Source organism: Heterodontus francisci, chromosome 22 (assembly GCF_036365525.1).
Source record: "Heterodontus francisci isolate sHetFra1 chromosome 22, sHetFra1.hap1, whole genome shotgun sequence".
Lineage (NCBI taxonomy): Eukaryota > Metazoa > Chordata > Chondrichthyes > Heterodontiformes > Heterodontidae > Heterodontus > Heterodontus francisci.
In genome coordinates, this window is record NC_090392.1 from 39,754,630 (window position 1) to 39,766,832 (window position 12,203).

General features: G+C 44.0%; 1 protein-coding gene across 1 annotated transcript in view; it reads left to right on the plus strand.

Moving 5' to 3' along the window:
- The window catches only part of LOC137381544 (zinc finger protein 91-like), a 93,039-nt gene extending 88,050 nt beyond the window's left edge, over nt 1-4,989 (plus strand). Inside the window, exon 26 of the mRNA XM_068054240.1 lies at nt 113-4,989. Coding sequence (XP_067910341.1) covers nt 113-1,213 — 1,101 coding nt within the window. The 3' untranslated portion in view covers nt 1,214-4,989. The remainder of the gene's footprint in view (nt 1-112) is intronic.
- The last annotated feature ends 7,214 nt before the right edge of the window (nt 4,990-12,203 follow it).

Here is a 12,203-nt window from a genome sequence, read left to right on the forward strand (position 1 = left end):
CTGCGTTGACTGTGGAAAGAGCTTTAACCAGTTAGATAGCCTGAAAAAATTCACACCATTCACAGCGTAGATAAACTGTACACTTTCTGTTTGTAGACGAGGCTTCAACTGATCATCCAACATGCAGAAACACAAGGATACCCACACCACGGAGAAACCGTGGAAATGTGCGGACTGTGGGAAGGGATTCACTTACCCATCTGAACTGGAAACTCATCGACGTAGTCACACTGGGGAGAGACCATTCACCTGCTCAGTTTGTGGTAAGGGATTCACACAGTCATCCAGCCTCTCTACACACCAGAGAATTCATACTGGCGAGAGGCCTTTCACCTGCCTTGAATGTGGGAAGGGATTTAAAGCTTTATCAACTCTCCGGACACACCAGCGGGTTCACTCTGATAAGAGACCGTTTAAATGTTCTGACTGTGAGAAGAGCTTTAAAAGCACAAAGGATCTATTGACACACCAACGCACTCACACTGGGGAGAGGCCATTCACTTGTTCCGTGTGTGGGGAAGGATTCACTCAGTCATCCCACCTCTTGAGACACCAACTTGTTCACTCTGATAACAAACCTTTTCAGTGTTTTGACTGTGAGAAGAGATTTAAAAGAAAAAAGGATTTACTGAACCACCAACGCACTCACACTGGGGAGAGGCCATTCACATGTTCCATGTGTACGAAGAGTTTCACTTGTTTATCCCATCTTCTGACACACCAACTTGTTCATAGTGATAAGAGACCTTTTAAATGTTCCGACTGTGAGACGAGATTTAAAAGCAAAAAGGATTTGCTGAAACATCAACGTATTCACACTGGGGAGAGGCCATTCACCTGCTCCATCTGCCAGAAGGGATTCACTCGATTATCCCACCTTCTGGTACACCAGCGAGTTCACACTGGGGAGAGACCGTTCACTTGCTCCATTTGTGGGAAAGGATTCACTCAGCCATACCATCTCACTGAACACCAACTTGTTCACACTGATAAGAGACCTTTCAAATGTTCTGTCTGTGATAAAAGATTTAAAAGTAAAAGGAATCTGCTGGCACACCAGCGAGTTCACACGGGGGAGAGGCCATTCACCTGCTCTGCATGTGGGAAGGGATTTGCTCAGTCAAACAACCTGCTGAGACACCAGCGAGTTCACAAGATATTGCAGGGTTTGGATTCTGCTGTTATTGCTGCTGTTAATCATGTCCAGGACTGAATCCTGACTGGAAGCCTGGTTTCCAGTTGGGTTTCCACAGGGCTCAGCACTCGGCCGTTTGCTTTTTGTGGTATATATATCAATGGTTTAGACTTAAATATAGGGGCCATGATTTAGAAGTTTGCAGATGATGGAAAAATTGGTTGTGTGGTTGACAGTGAGGAATAAAGCTATAGAATGCAGGAGGATATCAATGGACTGGTCAAATGGGCAGCAAAGTGGCAAATGGAATTCAACCTGGAGAAGTGTGAGCTAATGCATTTGGGAAGGAAAAAGAAGGAAATGGAATGCACAATGAGTGGTAGGATCCTGAAAAGTGGAGAGGATAAGAAGGACCTTGAAATGCATGTCCACAGATTCCTGCAGGTAGCAGGACAGATAGATAAGGTGGTCAAGAAGGCACACGGGATATGTTCCTTTACTAGCCAAGGCCTAGCGTGTAAGAGCAGGGGAATTATGCTATAACACTAATTAGACTCCCCCTCCCTGTCCCCTCCCCAACAGCAAGAGAACTGTGTGCAAATCTGATTTCTGCATTAATCAACTATAAAGTAAGACTAGATCAATTAATTAGCATAAAACTAAAGTCAGTTTGATTTATCATCTAAAAACAGTCAGTGTTTAATTAATCAATCAGATCTAGGAGATAAAGTTATAGAACAAAGGATAATGATAATAAAAGATTCCGAATTTTTCAGTAAATTAAAATCTGAGATATATCGATAAGAGTTAAGTCAAACAGTTAATTTAACTCCCTATAAAGCACAAAGGAAGCAGCTGACCAGGGAGCAGCTGATGAATCCTTATTTATTTAAGTCTTAAGTTTATTTCCGTGCAGTCAATTAATACTCGAACAAATAAAGGCATGACAGGGCATGTCCAGTGGCAAATCCAGTACACTTCTCGTGTCCTGGATAACCACATATGCAGGAAGGGTCATCAGCTAAAGCAAAGGGTAATGGTCAATAATTATTTTTGTGACTGGATAGCTGAGGGAAATTGATTACAAAGGTAGGGAGGTTATGCTTCAGTTATACAGGACATTGGTGAGACTACATCTGGAGTACTGTGTGCAGTATTGGTCTCTTTATTTAAGGAAGGGTGTAAATCATTGGTGGCAGTTCAGAGAAGTTTTATTACACTAATACCTGGAATGGGCAGGTTGCCTTATGAGGAAAGGTTGGACAGGCTAATCTTGTATCCGCTGGAGTTTAGAAGAGTAAGAGGCGACTTGAATGAAACATATAAGATACTGATAGGGTGGATGTGGAACGGATGTTTCCTCTTGTGGGAGAATCTAGAACTAGAGGTCACTATTTAAAAATAAGGGGTCACTCATTTAAGACAGAAATTAGGAGAAATTTTTTCTCTGAGGGTCGTGAGCCTTTGGAATTCTCTTCCTCAAAAGGCAGTGGAAGCAGGGTCTCTGAATATTTTTAAGGCAGAGGTAGATAGTTTCTTGATAAGCAAGGGGGAGAAAGGTTATCGAGGGTAGGCGAGAATGTGGAGTTGAGGTTACAATCAGATCTGCCATGATCTTGTTGAATGGTGGAGCAGGTTCGAGGAGCTGAGTGGCCTACTCCTGCTCCTAATTCGTATGTTCTAGTGGGGTTCCACATGGTTCAGTACCAGAAATTGGCTAGCTGAAAGAAGACAGAGGGTGGTGGTTGATGGTAAATGTTCATCCTGGAGTTTAGTTACTAGTGGTGTACCGCAAGGATCTGTTTTGGGACCACTGCTGTTTGTCATTTTTATAAATGACCTGGATGAGGGTGTAGAAGGGTGGGTTAGTAAATTTGCGGATGACACGAAGGTCGGTGGAGTTGTGGATAGTGCCAAAGAATGTTGTAGGTTACAGAGGGTCATAGATAGGCTGCAGAGCTGGGCTGAGAGATGGCAAATGGAGTTTAATGCGGAAAAGTGTGAGGTGATTCACTTCGGAAGGAGTAACAGGATTGCAGAATACTGGGCTAATGGGAAGATTCTTGGTAGTGTTGATGAGCAGAGAGATCTTGGTGTCCAGGTACATAAATCCCTGAAAGTTGCCACCCAGGTTAATAGAGCTGTTAAGAAGGCATATGGTGTGTTAGCTTTTATTAGTAGGGGGGTCGAGTTTAGGAGCCACGAGGTCATGCTGCAGCTGTACAGAACTCTGGTGCGGCCGCACCTGGAGTATTGCGTGCAGTTCTGGTCACCGCATTATAGGAAGGATGTGGAAGCTTTGGGAAAGGTGCAGAGGATATTTACTAGGATGTTGCCTGGTATGGAGGGAAGGTCTTACGAGGAAAGGCTGAGGGACTTGAGGTTGTTTTCGTTAGAGAGAAGGAGGAGAAGAGGTGACTTAATAGAGACATATAAGATAATCAGAGGGTTGGACAGGGTGGATAGTGAGAGCCTTTTTCCTCGGATGGTGATGGCAAACACGAGGGGACATAGCTTTAAGTTGAGGGGTGATAGATATAGGACAGATGTGAGAGGTAGTTTCTTTACACAGAGAGTAGTAGGGGCGTGGAACGCCCTGCCTGCAACAGTAGTAGACTTGCCAACTTTAAGGGCATTTAAGTGGTCATTGGATAGACATATGGATGAAAATGGAATAGTGTAGGTCAGATGGTTTCACAGGTCGGCGCAACATCGAGGGCTGAAGGGCCTGTACTGCGCTGTAATGTTCTATATCAATATTGTTACGACCGACCGCTCAAGTCAAAGCTACCAATCAAAATAAACGGAGAAATGCACCGTTGATTCAGTCCCATCCCTTCACAGATTGCCTAACATATCATTTTAAACTTTCCAAATTAAAGAAAGACACAGCCAAATTGTACCATCTATTAACCCCTGAATGAGGCTAACCAAACCAGGTGTCTTTAGATCAACAAATTAACTGTTTAATTGGAAAAACTAAATTCTTAAACACTGCTAGGATATAAACAACATTTAAAATAGAAAAAAATTAGAGTCCTTGCAATATTTACGCTCCTGCCAAAGTGAAATCTTCCAATATGGAATAGTCCAAAGTTGCTTGAAGTCCTCACAGCCATCCGATGGAAAAACAAAGGGTTCTTCAACAGTAGAACCGTCCATAGTCTAGTTCAGCAGTTGACTTGATGCTCTTCTTTTCCAGTGATGAATTTCAACAATTACAGTTCAGTAGCTAAAGGAATTTGGTTATTTCTTTTAAGAAAGTAATCTGGCTTAGAGTCATAGAGTTATACGGCACAGAAACTGCCCTTCTGTCAATATTCAGTGTATTCACACCAAATCTGTACTAATGCTTTGTCTTTCAACACACCGTTAACATATTGTTTGCCTGTTCTCCGTGACCTTTTGGTCAGCTATGTGGCCTGGTCCAATCTGCACCTTCTCCTTTGTTATCTCTTGCCCCACCCCCACCTCACTTGTTTATAATCTGTGACTTTTCTAATATTTGTCAGTTCCGAAGAAGGGTCACTGACCCGAAACGTTAACTCTGCTTCTCTTTCCACAGATGCTGCCAGACCTGCTGAGTGATTGCAGCATTTCTTGTTTTTGTTTCAGATTTCCAGCATCCGCAGTATTTTGCTTTTACTTCTGTCTATTGTGTCTGTTATTCCCATTAATCGTATATTCCTTTGCCTTGTTTGACCTCCCCAAATGCATCACCTCACACTTCGCCAGGTTGAATTCCATTTGCCACTTTTCTGCCCATCTGACCAGACTATCAATTTGGAGTCATAGTTATACAGCACAGAAACAGGCCCTTCGGCCCATCGTGTCGGTGCCGGCCATCAAGCATCTAGGGCGGCACAGTGGTTAGCACCGCAGCCTCACAGCTCCAGCGACCCGGGTTCAATTCTGGGAACTGCCTGTGTGGAGTTTGCAAGTTCTCCCTGTGTCTGCGTGGGTTTTCTCCGGGTGCTCCGGTTTCCTCCCACAAGCCAAATGACTTGCAGGTTGGTAGGTAAATTGGCCATTATAAATTGCCCCTAGTATAGGTAGGTGGTAGGGAAATGTGGGGATGTGGTAGGAATATGGGATTAGTGTAGGATTAGTATAAATGGGTGGTTGATGGTCGGCACAGACTCGGTGGTCCGAAGGGCCTGTTTCAGTGCTGTATCTCTAAACTAAACTATTCTAATCCCATTTTCCAGCACTTGGCCCATAGCCTTGTATGCTATGGCGTTTCAAGTGCTCATCTAAGTACTTCTTCAATGTTGTGAGGGTTCCTGCCTCTACCACCCCTTCAGGCAGTGCGATCCATATTCCAGCCACCCTCTGGGTGAAATTTTTTTTTCTCAAATCCCCTCTAAACCTCCTGCCCCTTACCTTAAACCCCTGCTTGACATCAGAATTTTGAGACTATAATAAATAGGGTTTAAATAAGCCAAGAGAGAGCTCTCATTTCCTTCAGTATATGGTGGTCCAGCTGTCTGCCTGTTTCTCAGAGTTAGAACAATCTGTTTCCTTTATAAGCCAGTTCAAACATCAATCGGCAACAATGTATTTTGTGTCTTTGGTCCTGAGTGGCTGTATCCTATGGCAACGAGAATGCACTCTTTGAATCATAGTCTGAGTCGCTGTATCCCGGGGCATTGAGAATGCATTCTTTGACTCAGTCTCTGGAGCTTGTTGCCTTAAAGCAGCAAGGTTTCTTTTCCAGCCTTAAAGGCACACCGCATTCTTCCCGAGAAAAAAACTACAGGATCATAATATCATGTCAGGATGCATCAGTAGACTTTAAATTAGGGGGCATGATTAACAAGTTTTCAGCAAATGGTTGATAGTGAGGAGAAAACTGTAGACTAAAATCTTGAGGGACAGAATTAATCTCCACTTGGAGAGGCAGGAATTAATCAGGAATAGTCAGCATGGCTTTGTCAGGGGGAGATCATGTCTCACAAACTTGATTTGAATTTTTCAAGGCGGTGACTAGATGTGTTGATGAGGGTAAAGCAGTTGATGTAGTCTACATGGACTTCAGTAAGGCTTTTGATAAGGTCCCGCATGGAGATTAGATAAGAAGGTAAGAGCCCATGGGATCCAGTGCAATTTGGATCCAAAATTGGCTTAGTAGCAGGAGGCAGAGGGTGATGGTCGAGGATTGTTTTTGTGAGTGGAAGCCTGTGACCAGTGGTGTACCGCAGGGATTGATGCTGGGACCCTTGGTGTTTGTAGTGTACATTAATGATTTAGACGTGAATATAGGAGGTATGATCAGTAAGTTCGCAGATGACACGAAAATTGGTGGTGTCGTAAATAGTGAGGAGGAAAGCCTTAGGTTACAGGATGATATAGATGGGCTGGTAAGATGGGCGGAGCAGTGGCAAATGGAATCTAGTCCTGAGAAGTGTGAAGTGATGCATTTTGGGAGGACTAACAAGGCAAGGGAATATACAATGGATGGTAGGACACTAGGAAGTACAGAGGGACTTTGGTGTACTTGTCCATAGATCACTGAAGGCAGCAGCACAGGTAGATAAGGTGGTTCAGAAGACATATAGAATAAAGGCATATAGCCTTTATTAGCCGAGGCGTAGAATACAAGAGCAGGGAGGTTATGATGGAGCTGTATAAAACGCTAGTTTGGCCACAGCTGGAGTACTGTGTACAGTTCGGGGCACCACACTATAGGAAGGATGTGATTGCACTGGAGAGAGTGCAGAGGAGATTCACCAGGATGTTGCCTGGGCTGGAGCATTTCAGCTATGAAGAGAGTCTGAAAAGCCTAGGGTTGATTTCCTTAGAGCAGAGAAGGCTGAGGGGGGACATGATTGAGGTATACAAAATTATGAGGGGCATTGATAGCTTGGATAGGAAGAAACTTTTTCCCTTAGCAGACGGGTCAATAACCAGGGGGCATAGATTTAAGGTAAGGGGCAGGAGGTTTTGAGGGGATTTGAGGAAAAACTTTTTCACCCAGAAGGTGATTGGAATCTGGAACACACTGCCTGAAGGGGTGGTGGAGGCAGGAACCCTCACAACATATAACAAGTATCTAGATGAGCTCTTGAAATGCCGCAGCATACAAGGCTATGGGCCAAGTGCTGGAAAATGGGATTAGAATAGTTAGGTGCTTGATGGTTGGCACGGACACGATGGGCTGAAGGGCCTGTTTCTATGCTGTATAACTCTATGACAACAGGAAGATATGAATGGACTCGTCAAGTGAGCAGAAAAGAAGAAAATAGAGTGAAATCTGGAGAAATGTGAGGTAATGCATTTGGAGAAGGCTAACAAGACAAGGGAATACAGTTTTACTGGTAGAATACTGAGAAGTCATAGAGTCATAGAAAGATACAGCACTGAAACAGGCCCTTCGGCCCACCGAGTCTGTGCCGACCATCAACCACCCATTTATACTAATTCTACATTAATCCCATATTCACACCACCTATCTACACCAGGGGCAATTTACAATGGCCAATTTACCTATCAACCTGCAAGTCTTTGGCGGTGGGAGGAAACCGGAGCACACGGCAGAAACCCACGCAGTCACAGGGAGAACTTGCAAACTCCACACAGGCAGTACCCAGAACTGAACCCGGGTCGCCGGAGCTGTGAGGCTGCGGTGCTAATCACTGTGCCGCCCAAATTTACACCATTAGACACTCTTGTTAATATCTGCTTAACTGGCCAGCAATGGAATACTATTGAAATACATGCTATAGCAGCAATGAATTAAAAAAAAAACCATGTCCTAACAATTACCCAACTGTTTGCAGGAAATGTGATACCACTGTTGTTTACAGTCTTTTAGTCTTCATTTGTACACTTGCAAGATTGTCATGGTAACATTATGATATGATGCTATCTAACCAATCTTCCGGTTCCTCCTCAGGGTTAAGCTTCTTAACTGTTTCTGCTGCTTGTGAATTTGTGTAGAGGAACAGAGATTAGAAGTAATTTGCAGAAGGATTAGAGGGGAGTGGAGAAATCATTTCACCCAGAGGGTAGTGGGGGTCTGGAACGCGTTGCCTGAAAGGATGGTAGAGGCAGAAACCCTCACCATATTTAAAGAAAAAACACTTAGATATGCACGTGGAGTGTTGTAACCTACAGAACTACAGACCAAGAACTGAAATGTGGGATTAGGCTGAATAGCTCTTAATTCAGCTGGAGCAAATATGATGGGCTGAATGGCCTCCTTCTGTGCTCTAAAATTTCTCTCCTATTCTGACAGTTGGGGTTTGTTTTTACTGATACTGATAACCCCTCTAATTGGGCTGGAGTTTAATATTCTGGGTAGATTGGAAATAAATTAACTTCGGTTTAAACATGCTGTTGTAGATTTTTGTCTTTCCCACCTGAGTGTTTAGCATCACCCGGCTGGAACTCAAAGGACAATCGTGGGGAGGATCGTACAGCTGGAACAAAACTTTAGGGCAATACTGAGAGGGATAAACGGCACTTTGGATCTTTCTTGTCTCTCTTCACTGACAGCAAAGTTCCTGTGTTGGTTAATCTTGAGACGTGTAAGAAATGTGTCCCATTCGCTCTCTTCCATGGTTCAGAGCTCCTGGGCACGGAACAGAAGGCTCCTTTACAACTGTGTTTAGATTCAGGAAGAACAACAGTGAATGCTGGAAACGTGCTGTCAAACCAGAGACTGGTGTAAAACTGTGATCTGTTCTTGACTGAAAGTGAAACAGCAGGTTTAAGTTTCCAGTCTGAAAATAACTGTAAATAAAAGCAAAATACTGCAGATGCTGGAAATCTGAAATAATAACAAGAAATGCTGGAAATACTCAGCAGGTCTGGCAGCATCTGTGGAGAGAGAAGCAGAGTTAACGTTTCAGGTCAGTGAGCCTTCTTCAGAAGGGTTCTGAAGAAGGGTCACTGACCTGAAACGTTAACTCTGCTTCTCTCTCCACAGATGCTGCCAGACCTGCTGAGTATTTCCAGCATTTCTTGTTTTTATTTCTGAAAATAACTGTGGTAGTTATTCTATGAAGATTTAACAAGTTTGCGAGACAGTCCTCAGTCCATCATTTTAGACAGCAGGATAACTAAAAATACACAACTCAGAACATCCACGGGGGTGCGATCTCAACAGTTACACTGGGATCACTCCCGCTATGGAAATCCACCACTGACCGTGCCGAAGGCTGTAGGCTCAGGGAGTACAGCCTCCAGGAGTGGACTGTCAGAAGGCTGGGTTTCAGTATCCTGAAAAATACATGGTGCAGAACCAGAGGAATCCTTACTAAGGAATTGTCTGGAATTTTACCTGCCAGTGTAGGTCCAGGGGTGAATGATGCCTGACCCCCCAAACTGTCTTACATTGAACTCAGTTTGGAACAAAATGAACTCAGTTTCCAAAGAATAGGAACAAGTATCACCCACAATTGAGAGAGACAAAAAGCAGCCATTAGAGAAGCTGAGAGACGGTGCACAATTGTGGTAATAATAGCAAAAGCTTTTCCAGCTACATTAGGACTCAGACGTAGTTACGTAGAGTTACGAGTATTACTGTGAGTACTGTGATGGAAATCACATCTGCCAAATGGAAACACATTAATTTTGTCATGTGGGACACTACTTGAAACCTTCTACTGGACATTGCAAATAACTTGTTTGAAAAAAGCAGAGCTGAGTGGCTGAAAACTTAGTTGCACGTTTGCATTCTGAAAGACATGAATGGAGAGACAATGGGGGTGCTCCTTGATTAATTAACAAGATTATTTTTGTCAATAGTGGCGATCAACATCCGTTTACTGTGTAAGAGCCAGAACTCCACCCCTCCACCGAGTGTGTCTGGAAAGCTTTGAAATTCAAAAGCCCTCCAAGAAGCTGCTGTTTCAAACAGAGAGGGTCACATGACCTACCTGCCGGCCAGACTGGGGCTTTTTGAATTGTGCCACACAAAGGGAAAGGACTGCAACCGGACTGACAGAAGAAAAAGTCCCCCCCTCTCTCTCTCTCTCCAGCAAAGTCCCGGGGAACCTATGGTGACAGCTTAGACTTCAAGACTACGGCTGCCGGGTACCAGAGAAACAAGTCTGGAATTGTGCACGTGGCCCCAGCGAGGACTCCCAGTCCTTAACTGCAATCAAGGACATTACATCAAGGACACAAAAGATAGCACCTGTACTCCATTTATTGCCAACTCTACTTCAATCCCTGCAACTCTTTCATCCCCTCTGTATCGGTTTGTGTGTGTGTGTTTCTCTCGTATGCATGCAAGCGTGGTTGCATCATGTATTTTAGTGATTTTAACCGAGTTAGAGTGATAAGGCTAATAAACTTACATCCATCTTGTTTAAACCTAAGAAAACCTGTCTAATTGGTTGATTTGCAATTGTACTGAGAGTGCAATGAGCAAGGGAGTAAGCTAAAATTACTGTGTTTTTAAAGATAAAACCTGTTATGGCCAAACCAAGAAAGGGGCAAGAGGAGAGCCTGAGACCCCTTCCTCACCCAGTCGTAACAGAAATTTGGGGGCTTTCGTCCAAGATTGGACCCACAGACAAACAAGAAATTGGAAGTGGGAAATCAAATTGAGCCCAATCAAAAAGAGAAAATACTTCAATACAGGTTTTCTTGTGGTTTGTGGGCTCGAATACTAACATGTCTGTAACCGAAGCCAGTACCTCCCCAAGCTAGGGTGAAGTCACTTTCCATGCCATATCTAGGATTTCGGAACTCTTAAGACTAGTGGCCAACCATTTCTCCCTCAAACCTGAAGAAAGAGACCGAGTTAGAATTGGAGTCAGACACGGTAAAGTTAGCTGAGAACCAATTTGAAATGAGGAAACTAGAATTAGAAGACAAGGGAAAGAGAGAGAAAGGAAGAGACAGGAGAGAAAAAGAGAGGCAAGAAAGAGAATAGACAAGAAAGAGAGAGAGAAAGAACTTTCCGGAAGGCACAGGAGGAAAGGGTGCTATGGCAGCTTGAGTTATCTAGGGGGCGAAAGAGTAACCCCAGTGAAAGTATGGCCAATATGGAGAATACAAGTAATTCGGGGCCTTGTGCTGAGCTTTTGAACTTTTCCCAACTGATTCCAAAGTTCAATGAGATAGATGTGGAAGCATTTTTTGTAACTTTTGAAAATTTTGCAAGGCAGTTAAAATGGCCGGCTGAGAGCTGGACCCTCCTGCTGCAAAACGAGTTAAGAGGAAAAGCCCATGAGGTTTATTCCCTGTTACCAGATGAGAGTTCATCAAATAATGATCTGATTAAAAATGCTATCTTCGAGGCATATAAGCTCTTACCAGAAGCTTACCGCTAGGAGTTCCGAACCCTCTGGAAACAAGCTGATCAAACTTACTTAGAGTTTGACAGGAGTAAGCAGCTGGCATTTGACCAGTAGTTGAGGGCTCTGAAAGTACAGCCCACCTATGAAAACCTCAGAGTGGTGATTTTGCTAGAGGAATTTAAAAACTCCCTCTTTCCATAAAGACCCAAATGGAGAAACAAAAAGTACATAGAGCGAGGCAAGCTGCAGTTCTAGCTGACGAGTTCACTCTCATTTACAAGTCGGTTCCCAAGGGGAAACTCTTTCCTAGTGACCCCCACAAACCCGAAAAGGACAAAGGGTGGGAGGGTGATAGGAGCCCAAGCAGTCCTGGGAGAGAAAGAAAAGCCGGACACACAGGGGGCCCTACTCCAGCCAAAAAGGATAGAGCTGAAAGAAGGAGTTAGACCTGGAGACCTGTGTGCTTCCATTGTAATAAGGCAGGTCATCTAAGAGCTAACTGCTGGAAACTACGGGGAAAGCCTGTTGGGTTAATCAGGACACACCTGCTTAGTGCAGGAGAATGGTCTCTGATGGAAAGCACAGCAGAGCAGGTGATGGCTTTGACTGCAGCAGCAGTAAGACCCAGAAAACATACTGCTGCGGTGCAGAAGAAATTACAAGGACCCCTGAAGGTTATCAGGATTTTGTATCTGAAGGGAGAGTAACCCCATATCCCTCGAGTGGGGCAAGCAAGTCCATAGTCATATACAGGGGTCACCAGATCCCTTTTACTGGGGAAAGGCCTGACCTTTCCCCCAGAGAGTGCAGTAAAT